The following is a 20,552-nucleotide window of genomic DNA, read 5'->3' as shown; positions in this document are numbered from 1 at the left end:
CTGACTACTGTTGGACTCTGTGCAGACCTCCGTGCTGCTGAGCATTCCAGGAGTTCCAAGAAACAGAAGTTCAAGCCCTGAAGTTTGAAAAATGGTGAAGCAACATGCAATTTACATGTATTTACCTTTATCAATGCCCACCATTCAGTTTACAGAAAACCTGACCTGATGGAGAGAAACGGATGCCATTTCCTGATTCAGCAGTGCAAAAATACCTTAAATCAGTTGTAGAAATCTAGACAACATCCAAAAAGTAAAAAATTGTTGCCCAGTGTTATTAACATTTCTGTCCACCAGTTGGCCACATCACCCAAATGTGGGTTCATTACACCATTCATTTGGGAACCAAGTAAAAACATTCCTCTTCTCCAAGGCCTTTGGTTAGTTAAACAATCTATTGCCTTCTAAACTGTATTATTTTTGCTTATTACTATGTTATGCATTCTTGTGTTTTTACACTGTAAACCACCCTGTGATCTTTGGATGACAGGAAGTTTAGAAATTTAATATGTGTTTACGTCTGATTTAAAGAAGTGCATTTTGTTTAACTCTCTATGTTAGATTTATTATATTTGGACTTACATTTTAAGGAACCTATATTTTGTGCTGTGTTACATTAGAAATCTATATCAAAGTCTTGAAAATCTATTTTGTGTTTATGTTTCTTGGGTCAACTAAGAAATGTCCATTGTTTCTTGGGGTACTTGAAAGAGCTCTATATAGAGCAAAACCTGTCTGGCCAACACTGTTATTTAAATTTACCAGACATTTCACCATAGAGAGGAGAATATTTACCAATTGTCCCTCACAACATCCTGATTCTATGTAGCTAGAGTAAAAACAAAACACTCTTCAATAACAAGGGTCACACATTTTGTTGTGGTAATATGAGCTCTCATTCGAAAGATGGAAAATGCTGGCTAATAGTGGTGAGGCAGTTGCCAACAATGCCAACATTATCTGGCTAATCTTGGGGTAAAACCTCCACAAACAGGAAGGGGCAGAGCGCGCACCACTCCACTGCCTCTGCAGTTGCAGCAGCAGCAGCCTGAGGCAAGGTGTTTGGCGGGCGGGGGGGGGGGCGGTCGAGCGCTGCGCTCGGAAGGAGTTTCCACATCCCCTTCTGTGGGGAGGGAGGAGGAGTGACGGCAGACGCCTCTGCTCACTGGCTCCCTCTCCTCTTTCCCAACGCGTATACCTGGCGTATAAGACGACCCCTGACTTTTGGGGTGATTTTCCAGGGATAAAAAGTCGTCTTGTACTCCGGAACATATGGTATGTAAAACTATATGCAAGCTTTCCAGTCACAGATAACTTTATCAGAATTAAGAAAGGGTGGCATGTCCAGCTCTACACAGTGTAAGATGTCCAAAAAGTTGTGGAACAACATTTGCTTGGGTGATTTGAGTGGATTCTAGCTGCCAAGTGTTCATAGAATCACAGATTGCAGAGTTGGAAGGGACCATCTAGTCCAATCCGCTGCAATGCAGGAATATGCAGCTGTCCCATACAGGGATCAAACCTGCAACCTCAGTGTTATCAGCACCAAACTCTAACCAACTGAGCTATCCACTTGGGTCTACCTTTAGTGCTCTGTTTACACAATTTGATATTTCTTTTCCCTAGCAACTATCTCTCTACTTGAATGACTGCAACTGAGAAAGAGCACATTAAGAAAAAAAGGGGGGAGCAGTAAGAGGAGTGAGCATGTGGGAAGGCTATCAGGGAGTAGGGGGAATTTGGAACAAAAATAATGGTGGGTGGGGGGAAAGTTAAGTGAGCCCTTTACTCTCTGCCACTTCTTCACTGTAAATGCTTGCTTCCATTATGCTTCCAAATGCTTCCATTAACACCCCCCCCCCATGTTAGGTCCTAAATTATATTACATTTCATATAATGTGTACCTAGTTTGTCTGTCCATAACCTTACCGGTTTCCTAATACCAACCTCTTGTCACCTCAATCATTTTTATTTCCCTACCCCCTTCCAAAACTCCTTCCTTCCTTCCTTCCTTCCTTCTCCCTCTCCGTGTGTGTGTGTGTGTGTGTGTGTGTAGGGAGAAAATATTCAAATTATTTAGACGCTAAACTCTGAATCTGAAAGTAAAGCAAGTTCAAACATACCAACTGCTGCTGAGGCTATATATAAACCAAATAAAATATAATCTAATTCCAATCAACTTTAAAAGTTTAGAACAGATGTAACCTCTTGGCAAAGAAAACACAAATGAGAGTAGAAATGTGTTTGTGACTCATTAAGTACCGTTGTTATTAATGTGGGACATTATTGGCCTGGCCCTCAGGATTCCATACTTCAAGATCCAGGGAGCTTAATTCATAATGTTCATCATGCCCTTGTACTCCCATGCAAGACACAGACAAATCACCACTTCTCCTTGTGTCCTGACATAGGTGAGTGACTAATGAAACATGGCTTGCTCAAGTTCAGAGACAGAAAATGAATATGAATGCCCAAACACTGTCCTGCTAAAAATATTCTCAGTTAAGTCTGTCAATATCATGTTGCCAAGGTTTAACAATGAAGGTTAATGCTGTCCTCCTGCTCAGGCTCATCAAGTATGAAGGCCCAGTAGAAATGTACGAGTTAAAGCACTGATGGCCTATTTGGTTACACAGAGCATTTGTGTGTTGATTTTATCTTGCTGTACAGTATTTCACATCCTCAGCAAAGTCAGCAGAGATTTCAGTCAATAGTATCAGAGCTTTTGGCACGGGACCCAAATTCTACCAAACAACAAAAGAGGTAAGCTCACATGAAGGGAGAGAGGAGACCCATGGGTAGAATTCAATGCAAAAAAAGAGGTGATGCAGAAATTATCCAACAGCTCCCACCCTGCCTGTTAGGACACTTAATGCAATTTGTCTGCCAAGGCATATAAGAGGTATAATTTGTAACCTCTAGAAATTACAGAGTTGATAAAAATCTAAATGCCTCAGAATGCAATGTATTGTGGTATATATTGGACATTTCAGATAGTACAGGAATAGTTTAATGCTGCTTTATGTCCCAAATTCTGCCACTTCATGATGTAAAAATGGCTCCAGAACAGCGAAACACGCATAGCTGTACAGTAAGCAAACGTATTAGCGATTAACTTTGTCTCATTCTCTGTAATGATGCTACAAGCAATTAAAGCCATTAGCACTAAACCTATATATCACACGTGTGTGACAGTGATACAAGATGGTTCCAATAGATGGGCCAACATCTGGTTACAGATGTGATAAGACTGAAGAGCTTGAAAGCTTGTTTCAGCTACCAACAGATGTTGGGTCAATAAAATATATTAACTGACCCACACCGTAGCTCTCATCTCCTGGAACAAAGACAGCTGCAACTACTCCAGCTTTATACAAACTCAGCTGCCTATAATCATAGAGCTGTCATCCTATATTTAAATGTTAGGCTAAACATTAGCCTAAATGTTAATAGAAATGGCTGAAGTTCTAGCCTTCCTCAAATTTCAGCTTTATCACAAAGAGCAGAAAACCTCTAAATCTTTGAATCATTTAATTTTATGCATTCTTTTTGGTATTTCATTTGGGAGTTATGGAGTGTGTAATATGCACCATGATGAGAAAACAATTATCTCACACACCTGCTGTTTATGCATATTATATTTAAGAAGAGTCCTGCAGTGGCTATTACTTTACCTACTGCAAAATTTTCAACCAAGGGAATGAAACTGATCCAAAGAGATAGAATCACACTTTTACATGTTATTCACAGTCAGTATTTTACCTGCCATGATTATGGTGAAATGATTTCTGTTTTCAAACCAAACTCATTTTTACAACCCTGAACCTGAACAACAACAACAACAACAACAACAACAACAACAACATAATAATAATAATAATAATAATAATAATAATAATAATGAAAAAGGTCTGGGACTAAATATAGACTATGTTGTATAATGAAAAAGAGGGATAACTGCACATAGACCATGGGAGCAGAGGGAAGGCATCAACTGTGATATATTTACTGCCTCTATTAAATCTTTGGTTCTGTCCTTGCCATAAAACCAATGATGATAAATCATTTCACTTTCTAGGTTACATTTATTATATAAAAAAGGTTTCAATGCAACTGTTTCTGTGAACCTTCTGTGAACCTGAACAAAGCAAAAGCAAAAGAGAACGAAAGGTAAATACTCTGCTTTTCATTTCATTAAAATATTTCACTCTAGCTATAAAGAGCTAAGTCAGCAGCATCCTCTCAAGGGATGAGGAAAGGGTTTGGAGCTGGCTATGAAAACAACAGAAAAACAAACAGAGCTCAAATACTTTTTATGAAATTTAGAGCCGAAAATACAGACTCCCTTTAGACAACTTCAGCTTACTTCTTGACCATTTGCACAGGGATTTAGATGAGAAGGTGACATCTTACTCCTGTGTTCTGTAAACATAGCAGGTTGAAATACCAAACAGCCCTCTTGTCAAAAAGACAATTCTCTTTCAGTACAACATACTTTTTAAACTTTTGTATATTGCATATTATTATTATTATTATTAGTAGTAGTAGTAGTAGTAGTAGTAGTATTTTGGTATATTTTAATGTAAAGACATGTTTTGGTTGACACTCTTCCTCAGTATTGTATTAGTGTATATATTTTCTTTTCTGTGGTTGACATGATCATGACTGTCAAAACAACAACAATAAGAGAAGTATGAGTAGTCAGGCATAACAATAAAAAGTTTTTTGTATTTATTTATACGCACACTCTTTCTCATATACACATATAGGGATAAGAATTTGAATTGTAAGTTGTATGGAAAGTGACTTTGAGAGTACCATTACTTTTTATCCCACTCCTAAGGGAATCTCCATACATAAGCAGAATTCTACCCATGTATCACATTGCAAAATAGACTATGCAAGTGTAAATTGGATCCACTGGATTGTTTTTGATGTAATCATTATTACTACATTTATTGCCCACCCTTCACCATCAGGCCCATCCATATTCTGCTATAACCAATACTTCACAAATACTGTTATAAACTCAAAGAACTAGATTGAACCTAACAAACTTTAGTTTGAAAATGGTTTTTAAAAAATACTATTAATGGTTAACTTTACTGACATTTTACACTGTTATTCATAGACAGACAAATGTTTCCATGAAAGCTATCTAGATGCATTGAACTTGCTAAGAGGCATACCAAAGTTTTAGAAACCATCCACATAATAAAAAAGCCTGAAGTTGGGACACAATTACACTCTAGTTTCCTTCATATGTTACACACATGCAAAAGGCATGAACAAAAGGTCCATGTGCTTACTAGCACTGCCCCAAAGCAGCATTCCTCCAGTCCTTCCTGTTGTCAAGCTGAGCATCATTTCCGCAGTGGGCAGCCTTCCTTACAGGTGGAGGCTCTGTGGGTTCCATAACGCACTGGAGCCTCAACACCTAAAGAAGTATTCCCACTGTAGTATGACCAACATGGTGATGGTAGGGACAGGAGGAGCAACTCATGTTTGTGGTACAGCAAAATTCATGGCCCCACAACCCCTTTTCACCACACTCCCCCTTTACAGAAGGAACATGTGAAGAGGGCTTCTTGCTACTATAAAAGTATCTTGCTCATGCTTTCTGAGTTCTTTAAAATGCAAAACCCTAAAGACATAATGTGCCCACATCTCTTTCTTAAAATACCACCCCAACCTCTGAGTGGTGTGAGATTCCAGGGGTCCAGGTGCTTATGCAGCGTTTGTGTTTCCTTTAGGATATATGGTTTATGTACACATATATACAACCTAAATCTATGATGGAGGGGTTCAAAGCATTACACGCCAAGAGGGCTCTGTTTCTCCCATTGCAGCTGCCTCGGATTTAGAAAGTCAGCCCACCTTGTTCTCTGATGCCGCCTCTCCAGTTTGCTGCTGCTTGCAAACAGCCACTATTCTTCCTTCCAGCTTACATCATTGCAAACTCCGATCCTGAAACTCTCTCCTAACCCCCCCCCCCCCCCAGCATTGTCTTCTGACTAATAATATCAGAGCTCAGGGTGGAGCTGTCCCCATTTGTTGTCTGGCACAGTCTTCACTTTGCTAATAGCTTATATTCCTGTCTTTGTTTTCTGCTAGTGACCCATATTTTGGGTGGTCACTTGACCACAGGGAGCTGAGTCTGATTTCCAGTTTAACTCTCCAACATTGATTAAATTCTAACACTTACAAAATCCAGGAACTGTAGATGACTTGCACCCACAAAATCTGGCACCCAAACTCCTAACAATACACAAAACCCTTCTTCCACACTAGGTGCTCTCCTTTCCTCACAAAGCTGCCAGGCAAGTGGTTTCTCACTACCTTTTTGTTTGGAAACAGCCACTGAATGGAACAGAGGACATTAAACAGTTTCACTATGAGAGTATAGTGTTTGGGTGGTGAAATGGCTCTGTGAAAGCACTTATTTGTAGGTAAGGGTCTTTTTAAAATACTAGGCAAACTTGCATGTGAAAATATGTATATTATTCATATGAAAATACTGAAAAAAATCATGAAGCATTTTTTTAAAAATGCAAATTGATGTTGAAATGTAAAGAACCGAAGACTGGGGGTAAAACCCAGAGAGAAACCAAAATGAACATATTCACCCATCCTGTTCACAAATTATCTGACCTATGGTGGCAAATCAATTAATGCCATGCCAGGTATTGTTTACAAATGGTCAGGGCCAGCACAAGACATTCTGCCATTTGTGGCAGACCTGCTGCCTTTGCACTGACAATCACTCTAATTTTCCTCCTTTTGCTTTTGCCACTGCACTAGTGGCAGCCGTGCAAAGCTCTCTAAAGCCACCCACCTTGCAATTCCCTGCTCCAAGCGGAAGCACCCCAGGGAACGTACAATCACTCCAGAGTAAGGCATCATGGGCAAGATGAACAGAGCCTGGACCACTGTGGCTTTACCACAGCAGCACCAAATATTATTAAATTTGTAAGTGGAATAGACAAACTTCCAAGTTTAACAATTTACTGCTGCTAATAAAGTATTTGCTACAGCAAAGTAGCAGTGACACAGGGGAGCTCCAAGGAAAAGTAGGCCAGAATTCGTCCCTCCCCATGCTCTCCAGAGCAAGATACTGTGGTGTGTGCAGCATGGAGAGTCCTACAGGAGGCACTGCCAAGTGTTTGACTGCTTTGCTGCAGCCGTAATGCGGCTATAGCACTCCCAGAACATTCAATGGCGGTGGGTGGGTGGCCAGGTGAGGCCATGCAAATCCATCTTCCTTCCCGTCCCTCAATCTGAGACAAGACCTCAGAGTGACTAATGGACAGGCCAGTCCTGCAAATGATTACAGACCAGAATTTAGTATATGGCCCTGGTGATAAATACAAGAATACAAGAATGGATTCTATGGCTATGTCAATTTTAGGGATATAAAAATGATTGTGTAGAAAAGCAATGCAATCACACCACTGTCACTAAGGCACATGTGGAGAGCTTTGGTTTCCTGCAGTCAACATTGAGCTATATCTATCTTCATTCTTCAAACCAAGCTCATACCCTTCTTTCTTCCAGCTGTCACAATAGATGGCAACTCCCGTTTCAAAATTATTCATAAATATTTCACTAAAGACCATTTATGTTTTGCCTCAAGACAGTTTCTCGATTTGATTTATTGCCGGTGGCCTTTTCCCCAGCACTGTACTGTCATTTGGGTAGCAGACTAGCAGCTTGTGAAAAGTGACACCCTTAAAATATCAAAGGCTCTTGGTCATGATAAGGACCAAACTGTTTTTTGTTCCCTTTGGCATACAAGGAGCCCTCAGTCCCCTTCCTCCATCGCTGGCAAACAGCCATGCCTCCTGCTCTTAACAAATAGCAATTGGCAGTAACTATTCTTCCCTTCAACTTCACCCCAAACTTCTTCCCTAATCCTTTTACCCCACCCCTAAAAGCTGCTCCTTGAAGCAGTCCCTGAAGTCCAGGTAGCAATGCAGTATTACAGCTGCTAGAAGCTGTAACACATGTGCATTTGTTATTGCGTGTATTTAACTGATTAAATACAAAGGAGAATGTAATTAAGAGAGTGAGAAAGCTTTTAAAGCAAATCCAAAGTGTGCTCTTCAGATGTGTTGTCAGACCACCTCCACGGTGGAAAAGACAAGCATTGTGGCAAATAAAATGTTGATGTCAAGCTTTCATTCTTCCTATTCCCTGCAACTCCTGCCCTTCCTCAGTTAGCTTCTTCCTTTTTTATTATCTAGGGAAACCAAATGCCTGAAACAAGAAGTTCATAGCACATCAGGTTCTCTTTGCAGGTTGTGTGTGCATCTTCTTGCTCAGAAGCTGAAGGGTACAGGTGTCAACACCCTTGGCACTAGCTCAACAGGGAGAATATGCCAGCAATGTACATTATCTGTAATTTTCCCCTGCCTTTCAAATGTTTCAAAAGCATGGTGAGAACTGGAAAAATTCTCACAAAAACAAGGTGAGAGCTTGGTGGGGGGAAAAACCCATCCAGTCTCAACACAGCTCATCAGTCATAGTGCCAGGTGCCCCTCAGCAGGTGTATTCTGTCCCTAGGAAACTGAATGTAACCCTGCAGTTGTATAAGTGGGTCACAAGATCCACAGGGATAGTATATATTGTCTACTCTGAGAACATTATCTTTTATGAGAAATTAAGTTCACAAAATTGATAATTGTCCTATTCAACTGTTTGCCTAACAAGCATTTTAAAGAAAAAGGCAAAAGCATGTTGTTGTTGTTGTTGTTTTGTAATATAAAATGACAACTGTAGTAAGCAAAAATGCTAACACCAGAAGGCTGGAAACATTAAAACCAGGGGTGCCCTCCAGATGTTTGAAACTAACTTCCACCTAGCTATTTGCCATCCTGGCTAAGACTGATAGCACTTATAACCAGCGCCAGCCCAAGACATTAGGGCACCTAAGGTGGACCCCAAAAAGGAGGGGTGAGGGAACATCTGATGCCTTAATGGATTTTGATGCCTGAGGTGGTAGCCTCACCTTGCCTCATGGGTTGGGGGCTGGCCCTGCTAATAATCCAATATAGGTAGTGGGTACCACATAGGCTATCCCTTCCTTAAATAATGAAAATATAGAAGAACTACTCTCAATGTTGCATTAAATGTTGCTCATCTAGGTCCCTGAGCACTGGCCATACTGTAAGTGTTAACAAGGCCTGGCTACCTTTTCTTTCTGTCAAGGGCCATATTCTCAGGGGAAATCTGCTGGGGCTACATGTTGGCAGTGGGTGGAGCCAGTGCAGATGACAGGAAAAGTCAGAAACAAGTGGTCTCTGGGTTAAATGATCCAGAATAAATACCAACCTGCTACTTCAGGTTAAATTCCCAATCCTACCCGCTCTAATCAGAAGTAAAACCACTGGGCTTGATAGGGCTATAGGATTACCTTCCAAGGAGTATACAGATGATTCATTCATTATTATTATTTTACTACAAGAGACCAATGAAGCAACTGTTTTGGATATGAAGTGTAATTCTTTCCTGACATAAGAGTGTCACAACACACGGAGGGAGGGGGAAAAAGAGAGAGAGAGAAAGAGAGAGAGAAAGAATTGGGAGGGGGGCAGGGAGAAGAAAAACATACCGCACCTATTTATTTCTATCAAAAAAATCAATGCTCTCAAAAGTTCTGAAAGGACACAGAGGGAAAAACACTTTGAAAATCCCAAAAACTAAGGAGGATAGTGAGGAACTTTGATGGGATGGAATAAGGGAGCAGCTTCAAGAGGCATGTGGAGCTACATGTGATGAGGTTGGTGGGCTGCACGTGGCTCACACCCTATACATCCATGTGCCAAGCCACTCATATAATTTGCTGATATTTGCATACAATTGTTTAAAATACTCCTATTGAATTCATACCACACAATGTCCCTATCCTATTTGACTAAAGTTTCAAATGCAGCGCTGTGTTCAAATGACCCACTTCTTGCAAGCGTGAGGCTGGTTCCCAGAAGACTGCACTGTTTGAGGGTCCACCTACAGAATGGACTTTCAGAAAGCTGAAGTTTTGCAGACTGACAAAGGCATAGTCTCAAGGTGACACATTCCCATGGGAATTTCATGTCACATAGAAAACTACTATAGAGTTGGGGGGGGGGGGGAGACTGGCTCATAAAAGTCTCATTTCCCAAGCATTCACCTGTAATACATTTTTAGCTGCTATAAGAATCTATTCACAGCATTGATTCTGACTGCTGGGCAAGTACAATCTCCCTTCCACCTTTCTTGGGACGATAATCTCATTTGTTCAGATTTATATACAAGGGGAAACGGGACAGCATATATAGGCAGCTATTGGCATTCTCCTAGCTACTGCAAGCTAATTTCCTTAAAATTAGGACCTTTCCAGTTTTGCATCTGCTGCAATCATGGAAATTGCTGTTGATTTTATCCATGATGTGTTCTCCACATTAGGTGTGTCTGGGGAAGCCTAGGACTGCTTGCATTAATTAAAAATATATAGTATGGCAAACCAACCATTATTTATTTATTATATCTATGCTATGCCTCAAAATGTACATTCTCTGGGCATAGTACAAATAAAAAGTGAATAAAAACTAACAATAAGCCATGCTACAACCAAAGCACAAAAAGTTTGAAAGCCAATCAGCACAAGAGCCCAAACAGAAAACCACAATGAAATACTGCAGACAGCACAGAACTAAGGCTACATTCAGGCACGGGGTTTAAATGCATCAGTTTTAGGGGTTATAATGTCAGCACTTTATAAAACTCCTTTTAAACTGCAGTACCTGTTGCATTATGGAACAGTAGGGGTTTTTTTCTATTGATACATTGCCATGTCAGGCTAAATTTTAAAACCCAATTTTGGTCACATGAGCAGTGGTGGTGTGATCATGAAAACTACGAGAAAATTACAACAGAAAACTTTTGTGATTTTCTGAGTTTTAAATGGATTTTTCTGGAAGCAATTAACATGGAAATGAGTGCTAAATGTCCACTAGATTCCTAGAAGTGGCTTTTATGTCATGTGAAAATGAGAGAATTAATCGTTAAGGAAACATTGGGAGGACAGAATATAATGCTGCCTAAATGAAGCAAAAACAGCCATCAAATGCATACTTTCAAACCACCACCTATACCACAAGGACGTTTGACCATATCTTAAAAAGTTCTGGGAGAACAATGAAGTCTTAACATGGCACCAATGTGCCCACAACATGGGCAATAGGCAAGTTTCCTGGGGGACACCATAGCCGACAGGAGGGTAATACAGGCATGTACTTACCCACTTCTGAATATTTTATCTCCACTACAAAGACATATTTGGGAGGGGGGGAGATGTCAACATGTTCGTGCTGATAGAAGCCAACATAATTCTTTATCTTTCAACCTCTTGTAATGTTTAATGATATTTGAATCAGAGGTCAGACTCTAGGGCGACCTACTCCATCTTATTCTGTCAGGTACTGAACAATTAATTGCCTAGAAGTGTTGCCATATATAATAATGTCATGAAGGCAATTTACCCCTTCCTGCTACACTGTTAACTGCTTCCATCTAAACACAGCTCCTTTAAACATATCTCTCAAAATTGCTTCCAAAGATAATGCCAGAATATATAGGTTAACCTTTGTGGATCCCTAAAAATGGTAACCTGGCAGCAGAAGACCATGCAAAATGCAGATTAAAATGAAATGAAGTGAGACATCCAAGGGAAGCATTCATTGAATAAGTCAATTAATGAATTGAACCTATCAAGCCAGATACATACCATTAATAACTGGAATGGTGTTTGATCTTCATCAGTTTTATTCAGAATGCAATAAAAACATATGAGACTGGCAAGCATGAAAATAGCTACTTAGGCTCAATCACGATTCAGCAGATTTTATTTTTTTGAATTGTTAACCAGTGTTGGGGACCACAGGATCAAATAGGGCCAAAATTTGTCACTGGATGGGGATGATGCAATGTGATAATGTAGTGTCGCTTTTACATGGGGAATTGAACAGGCAAAAGTTTGGGAAAGCTGAATGACAGGTTCCACTGACATCCCTCAGCCACTCAGCTCAAGAATATCAGTCCGCACATCATAAAGTGCTTTAGAAACACACCTCAGTTTCAAAACGGTATGTCATGAACCACAGGGGGAACAGTCATTCAGAGAAAACAGTTGTAAAACTTCATTAGGCTTTCAGGACTAGTTCCATAGCTTCTTGGATACAAGCCAACATGCTCGGAGAATGGTCTAAAATACAGGCCAATTTCAACGCTCCAGAGGAAAGAACAGCAATCTATAAGCCATAAGGCTACATAATAGCTTTTCACATTCACATATTGCAAAATGTTTTTCAAATGTCAGTATATGTGGGGAAAAGATAGAATATCACATTAACATGAAGTATTTCAGAACAACAGTTCTAAAATATTTTCATCATAGGACTCATTAAGAGGTTTTAAATTTTAGTTCTGAGTTGGTTCTACCTGTCATCCTATTCTAGAAAAGAAAGAAGTCCATAACTCATTGTAATCATGTTGACTGGGTTCACACATCACATTAGCTGCTTTGAGTTACTGCTTTGTGTACAGTATAAATTTCAATCAAGTATGTATGTATGCATGTATGTAAACCAGAGGTGGAAAACCTAAGGCCCGGGGGCAAATTGCATCCCTTCAACCAGGTTTGTGTGACTGCTGGGACTTGTCCAGGCTGTGCCTCCATAGGCCACACTCTTCACATGCCCTGCTCCATGCTCTCTCTGAGTACTTTTGCCGGGCTGGAATATGATCATGTCTCTTTCTTGCCTGGCTGGAGAGTGGTATGTGTGCGCGCATGTGCATGCATGTATATGAACATGTGTGTGTGAAAACCTCTGTCTTTTGTGTGGCTGGAATGTAGGCCATTATACCAAGATAAGAGTTACATACATTGCCCTACCCAACTTTTGCCTCTCACCTCACGCACCCCTTCCCATCTCCCAGAAGGTCACCCATGAGCAAATGCTGCCCTCAGGCTGAAAAAGATCCCCCACTCCTGCATTAAGCTGTAGTTGAAATAAAACAATGCAGCAACCAATACCTACTATGATGTCCGCAGATGGTCTCAGTAAACAATCCCTTTAAAAATCCACAATGCACAACAGACTTTTGGCTCTTTCTGATCTGTTCTTCTTGGCACTAGCCCGACCTCTCCTACATTTCATTGAATTCCAGCATTGGACACCCATCCTCCCTTCCTACTGCTGGGAAATAAACAATGGACTGATCTCAAAAGCACCAGAAAAAGAATGTTAAATGTACATCATATGCACATGTGACCCCCTTCTGAATGCAAAAGTTCTCATTAAATTCAAAGAGTGAAACATTAATTAGCAAATAATATAAATACAATCTTTTATCAGCAACCTCTCTGCTCAAAGGTCACATGCAATATTAGGGGGAGCATCTAAAAATGGTGACATAAAAGTACACTAAAAAAAACCAAAGAGCAAATCAAAACAGCAGCAATAACTATGAACAAAAATATCAAAAGTAGGAAAAACCTAATCTGAGTGAGGCATCTCCTTGTGGTCACTGCAGTTTCTATACTCAGATCAGATTACCAGATTGAGTCCAATGTATTTTGCTGTGGAAGAACGTAGTGTTTCAGAGACTGAAACTCTAGTTATTTTCAGAAAGCTTGGCTCTTCTGGGTCAGAGTTTGGTTTACTTAATCTTCTCATGATGGGAATTAGATTTCCCTTGTGGTGACATCCACTGCCAGAAATGGATGCATCAAATTTCGAGTGCCAAGGAATTAATGTACCAATCTGCATAATCAAATCCCTGAGATAAACAGCAGCATTTCTTTTTCAATATTACTAGGCTCTAGGTTATTGCAACTAGTTTGTATATATGTAAATATACATATATATATACTTGTCCAAAATTCATGACACTGTAATTTTTAATAATAGTTTTATTGTAAAGCCCTTTGAACATAGTTATAGAAAATTTCCACTACATGAAATTGACTAAATCTGGAGTAATCATTTTTTCTTTTGATCTGTGAGGAATGTGTATGGGGGGGAGCTGAACAGAAAAAAGTGTATCTATATAAAACATGGAATGAGTTATGTACTGAAATTTTTCATGTCACACTTTCCAAAAATAACAATTTAAATTATGTTTCAACTTCTTTGTTGTAGAATAACTAAATGATTTTGAGTTTTGCTCTGAAGCTGAAATGTGACACAAATTAGTTATAAGAATAACTAATTTTCAAAAGTTTACTTCTGTGTCCTTACACAGAAAACACAGAGGAAGAAGAATGGAAGATGGAAGAATGGTACAGAGTGATATATGCACTAGTTATCTTCTGTTTGGACTACTGCAATGCACTCTATGTGGGGCTACCTTTGAAGGTGACTTGGAAACTACAATTAATCCAGAATGCGGTGGCTAGACTGGTGACTGGGAGCAGCGACTGTGACCACGGTAACACCAGTCGTGAAAGATCTATATTGGCTTCCAGTACATTTCTGAGCACAATTCAAAGTGTTGGTACTGACCTTTAAAGCCCTAAATGGCCTTGGCCCTGTATACCTGAAGGAGCGTCTCCATCCCCATCTTTCATCCCGGACACTGCAAGGGGCTCCTGGCAGTTCCCACGCTGTGAAAAGTGAAGTTACAGGGAACCAGGCAGAGGGCCTTCTCGGTAGTAGTGCCCACCCTGCGGAATACCCTCCCATCAGATGTTAAGGAGATAAGTAATTATATAACATTTTGGAAACATCTGAAGGCAGCCCTGTATAGCGAAGCTTTTTAGGGTTTAATGTTTTTCTGTGTTTTTCTATATGCTGGAAGCTGCCCAGAGTGGCTGGGGCAACCCAGTCAGATGGGCAGGGTACAAATAATAAGTAGTAGTAGTTGTTATATTGTTATGGGTTTGTGGGTACCCTGGCTCCTCCAGATTCCTGGGTGCTGGGGTTTAATCAGTGCTCTGAGAATTAAGATGGGCCGGCAGACATCCTCCTCTCTGTTTGACACACACACACACACACACACACACACACTGCAAAGGAAATGATTAAACAGTTGATTTCCAAATGGGTGCCAATGCCTAAGTGAAAACCATTTGTTCCTCTTCTTCTGGAGTGTTATGTACTGAAGTTCTCACCCTGGGCTAGCAGGGGGATACTTTAGATAGTTATGCAAATAAGGGATCGAAAGTGACGTTCAGTGATTGGATAGTTTTAGAAAATGGTTACAGTTACATTGTACAGGAGCTCTATATAAGCAGGCTGACTGAACCCTTCAGTTCAGTTCCGTTCTGGCCTGTGAATAAACAAGAGCTTTTTGAAGAATCGCTGTCTCGTCTGATATGTTCACCCACAACTTAACATGGAGAAGGATGGCAGAGAGCGGTAGCAGTTAAAGTTTTCAAGGAACAAGTATTATAGGGCATTTTCATACCCTCACCTATTTTTAAAGTAGGCTCCAGGGGCAATTAAACAGCGCTGCAACTGAAATATGTGTAAGTCAGGGGCCACATCATTGTGACAGACACTAAAGACCAAATTGCTTTCACTAGAAGGAGTATACATGATTGGAGTGACTATCAGATAGGAAAGCTATATTGAACAATAAACCAACTTCTTTATCTGAACAATAGACCACTTTATTTTTTGCTCTCCCTCAACCTCAAATTGTCAAAACCAATTCAATTACATGCATATTGTACATCTATTGAACCATGAAGGATGCAGAGAAGACACACTCAAGATCTCATCATACTTGCTCTAGTATCTATGACCTGCTATAATACTTACTGTACCTAATATGCCTCCCATATAACAAGCTTTAGTTTGAAAATTCCAAATATTTTGCTTTTAGATTTCATTGTCATTACACTATATGGAAATTTCCAGTGCACTTTTAAGTTTGCCGAGTTCTGTTTGTTTGAGAAGTACACTTAAATCTAAAGAGCCACATTGTATACATATTATATCTGTAAAAATATTCTGTTACTCACATACCATTATATTTTTTTTAGTCAAAGGGCTGTTTTGATATCCAGATCCTTTTTAATTGTGGTTGTATTATGTAGCCTCATCATAAAAAACTCTGTTATATAACTGCATCTCTCTAATTTACCTTTTATACTGAATATGCTCCATGTATGGTCCTAGACAGCATTTTAAAAAGTAGAGACATCACCTTGCCAACAAAGGTCCGTATAGTAAAAGCTATGGTTTTCCCAGTAGTGACGTATGGAAGTGAGAGCTGGACCATAAAGAAGGCTGATCGCCAAAGAATTGACGCTTTTGAATTATGGTGCTGGAGGAGACTCTTGAGAGTCCCATGGACTGCAAGAAGATCAAACGCATCCATTCTTAAAGAAATCAGCCCTGAGTGCTCACTGGAAGGACAGATCGTGAAGCTGAGGCTCCAATACTTTGGCCACCTCATGAGAAGAGAAGATTCCTTGGAAAAGACCTTGATGCTGGGAAAGATTGAGGGCACAAGGAGAAGGGGACGACAGAGGATGAGATGGTTAGACAGTGTTCTCGAAGCTACAAACATGAACCTGACCAAACTGCGGGTGGCAGTGGAAGACAGGAGTGCCTGGCGTGCTCTGGTCCATGGGGTCACGAAGAGTCGGACACGACTGAACGACTAAACAACAACAACAACAATGGTCCTGTAATTGTTTACATGACTATGTGTTAGTGTGGACATATCTTTATGGCAAATCAATAGGAAATGTAAGGGAAAAAATGATGTAAGGTCTGCAAACCAAGTAAATACTAAACTGTGTAAGAATATGCTTATAGAAGGTAGAACAGGAGAAGTTAAAATCTGGAAGGCAGGTAAACACAACTTTGGTTTGTTGTGATACAATAAATTAAGTTCTTTGGCATACTTGCATGGAACATCATTTCATACTTAATTTTTTATGGGATTTCATTTTCAGTACTAATTGGTTACTGAATAATGTAGTTTTTAGATACTTTATTGATAGAATTATTGATAGAAGGGGAAAGGTCAAGTGCAACAACTTCAGCTTATGGACAGAGGCCATTTCTCAGTGGCTGAGCACCTGCTTTGCATGCAGAAGGTCCCAGGTTTAATTCATGGAACCTCCATTTAAAAGGGATCTGATGATGCTAAAGTCTTTCTGCCTTAGACCTGGATAGACAATACATGTTAGGTAGATGCTGGATAAAAATCCTGACCTGGTAAAACACAGCTTTAGAATATTATTTAAAATTCTGCTGTGCATTTCCTTCTTGATCTCCTGTCTGAATTCGATTGTTTTACTACTTAGTAGATTCAACATTACATTAGTTTTACTTTATTTACTTTTGTTTTCGTTTAGCATTACCCAGCTTCTGAAATATTTTATCCATTTTAATCATTCTGTCCCATATATATTTAGATTGGGAGGCTGTGAGCAGAAACTATTAATTGATATTTCTGCAGAACACTCTATACATTTAATGTGGTTTTTTTAAAAAATAATAAACAAATATAATGTCTGCTAGCTGATGGTATTACTACATATTTAGAAGCACAGTTTCCAGGGCAATATGTAGATTAAAACAATAAATATGATGAACTTGTATAAAGCCACAGAAAAGCAACCAAAAAACAACAAAATCCAGCAAAGCCATAAAAACAAAACTAAAGAAAACCTGCTGAAATGTCTGACACTGATAAACCAGGCACCAGGCGGGCTTATTTGAGGAAGGGGTTCCTGAGGTGGGGTGCCAGTCCTCTAGTTAACCGCCATCCACCACAGTTACTTTCAAAAATACTGTCACTTCAGGTTAAATAACTGGCCACTGAGATATTAGAATGATGCCAGATGAAGGAAAAGGAATGGCTTGGAGAGCAAGGTAGGCAAGGCAAGTCTCACAGCTGTGACAAAACACTGAAGTGATGTGCTTTGGTGGCAAATTAAACACGATTTACTGAAGATGGAAAGGTGGTTCTACTTCCATTTGGATCTTTCCGATTTCGTCATTATTATGTATCATCATGGGTTTTAATTAATTTATCTGTATCTTTACAAGTATGAAGACTAACAGTGAGCATTGCTCATCAATATTCTCAGGTGGTACTAATTCTAAGGTACCGATTTCCATATTTTTCAGGATATATTTGCATCTTCATCATAAGCATACTGGACTAAGTACTTTACCTGCAGGCAGATGCATAGCAGAGTGTTCTCTTTCTGGGCATATGTGCAAAAGTATTGAATTTAACATGTCACCCTACACAGAAAATGTGAGATCTGAGCACTCTGCTCATATTGCCACCCAGGGCTCCCCATTCTATTAGGCAAGTAGGAGGAAGGGGCATGTTCAGCTGGCATATGGGATAAACATAAATCATGTTCAGGATTTGCCTGAACACGTGACAGCTTAAACTATGGTTGGGGTAGGTATGCACACACACAAGCTCAACATTCAATATTCCCGGGCTGCTGTTCATATCTTCATGTGATTTTTGCAAAGGTCTGAAAATGGTTTTTAAGCATGTTCAATTGAATGTGCTCTCCATAAACAGAGGTCTGAGGATGAGGTGTGTGCTGCTGCCCTATCCATAGTTGGATCATTCCCATGTTCAAGCAAATGTCACCCAAAATTGTCTGATGGTATTTCCAAGTGAGTTTCCATGCCTGCACACCATAGAAGGAACTCTGCTGTGTCCTACAGGGATTCCTCTATGCAAAAATACACAATAGACTGCGTTACGACCATCTTGATTGATTAAAAAAAAATGATTGCTTTCTCTTTTTTAACCCTTTATTCATTTCATGTACTAAGTATGTTGATTTCAACAGGCCTTACTTTCACCCCTCCAACAACAGCCTTTGTTATAACAGTAGTACACTGTGACAACTAAAATAATGCTTTAGATCAGGCTGCAATTGTCAGTGCACTGTGGCTGATTTTTCGTAATTTGAGAAGAGTTGTGCAGAAAAAATAGATGTAAAAGAAGCCAAATCCATTAGCCTATTAAGCATTTCCCCCCATAAAAAGTATAGACATGTGCAGATTTATGCAAAAGATAGAGAGAATTCTGTAAATTTATATAAATTAATTGGTTAGACTAGAAATCTCTTCTTCATCCAATAAGATCCAATAAGTTACATGACTGAAATTATCCTATTACAACATGGCCTATACTTCTTGTTGCTCTGTTTACTTATTATTCCAAAGTAACTTAGATTTCGTAGTGTTTTTTTAGAAAGCATACTGAGCTCTCTCTCTTCTCTATCTTATTCAGCTTCAATGTACCTCCAGGATTTGTACATTTTCAATTTCAACAGTATCAGATGACAGAGAGCCAATGTCCCTCTAATACACTGTGCCTATCAACTGTAATACTTTGCTTGTTGAAATTGCCATAAGCTGTCTAATGTTATGTAATTTCAGTAAGTATAACATGCCACATATTTAAACTGCAAATGTGTTTTCATGAATTAAGTCTACCTGAAGCAGCAAGCCAGATGTTGGTTTCATTCTTTGATGGAATAGCACACTAAGCGTTCGGTTCTGTTGTTCCAGGTCAAAAACTCTTGTCTTTAACTTTAAACACTCCTCCCTCAGGTCCTAGAACAGGGAAGGAAATCTGAATTAGCAAAAAACAACAACCCACATAATTCAAATATTAACTGAAAAGTCAATGAATATTATAATGCATGTGACAGAACACCACCCTTCTGTTAATGCCTGTGACAGAACACTACCCTATTCTGTTAATAGGAGGAATCCTATTTGCTAAAGGCTACTTGATCTTGTGGAGGCCTCTGCTGACAGAAGGATGCAAAGTGCTTTTCACTTATCTCCTGCCCTCCTGTACCTTCCACAACAACTTCCACACAGCACAGTAGCATCCCTCAACCACCTGGAGCAGATTTTCAGGTGTAGAAGAAGCAACAAAGAAGAGGTGAAATTGGCAACACCATATCCCTCCTTCCATCACTAGAAATGTTGGCCAGATTAAAAGCCCTCCTGCCTGTAAAGGTAAAGGGACCCCTGACCGTGAGGTCCGGTCGCGGATGACTCTGGGGTTGCGGTGCTCATCTCGCTTTATTGGCCGAGGGAGCCAGCATGACTAAGCCGCTTCTGGTGAACCAGAGCAGTGCATGGAAACACCATTTACCTTCCCACCGGAGCGGTACCTATTTATCTACTTGTACTGCTTTGGAACTGCTAGGTTGGCGGGAGCAGGGACCGAGCAACAGAAGCTCACCCCGTTGCGAGGATTCGAACTGCTGACCTTCTGATCGGCAAGCCCAAGGCTCTGTGGTTTAACCCACAGCGTCACCCGCGTCCCTTCTTCCTGCCTTTAGGATGAAACAAATGGATTCCTCCCCAGCTTTTAAAATTAAGCAGATTTTTAAAAGTGAAATTTCAGCACTAGCATGTCATAAGAAATTAAAAGGTAGTATTTCTAAATACCTAGTATATTTGTTTAGACTGGCAGTTTTCAAGTATTTATTAGCTTAAGAAAAGTTTTAATTAGTTTCATTTTGTCTGGATACATAATAATAAATAGAAAACATG

The 20,552-nt window shown here is 39.8% G+C and overlaps 1 protein-coding gene across 14 annotated transcripts in view; it reads right to left on the bottom strand.

Annotated features, from left to right (window-relative positions):
• NCKAP5 (NCK associated protein 5) overlaps positions 1 to 20,552 on the bottom strand; it is a 588,547-nt gene that overhangs the window by 113,428 nt on the left and 454,567 nt on the right. For all 14 annotated transcript variants that reach the window (XM_083404704.1, XM_083404711.1, XM_083404705.1 and 11 more), the window contains one exon: positions 19,476 to 19,595. In XM_083404704.1, coding sequence (XP_083260830.1) covers positions 19,476 to 19,595 — 120 coding nt within the window. The remainder of the gene's footprint in view (positions 1 to 19,475; positions 19,596 to 20,552) is intronic.

Source organism: Podarcis tiliguerta, assembly GCF_965153285.1.
Source record: "Podarcis tiliguerta genome assembly, chromosome: 1".
NCBI classification, from domain to species: domain Eukaryota; kingdom Metazoa; phylum Chordata; class Lepidosauria; order Squamata; family Lacertidae; genus Podarcis; species Podarcis tiliguerta.
Note: the sequence above shows the minus strand (reverse complement) of the source record. Positions and strands in the feature narration are given on the sequence as shown.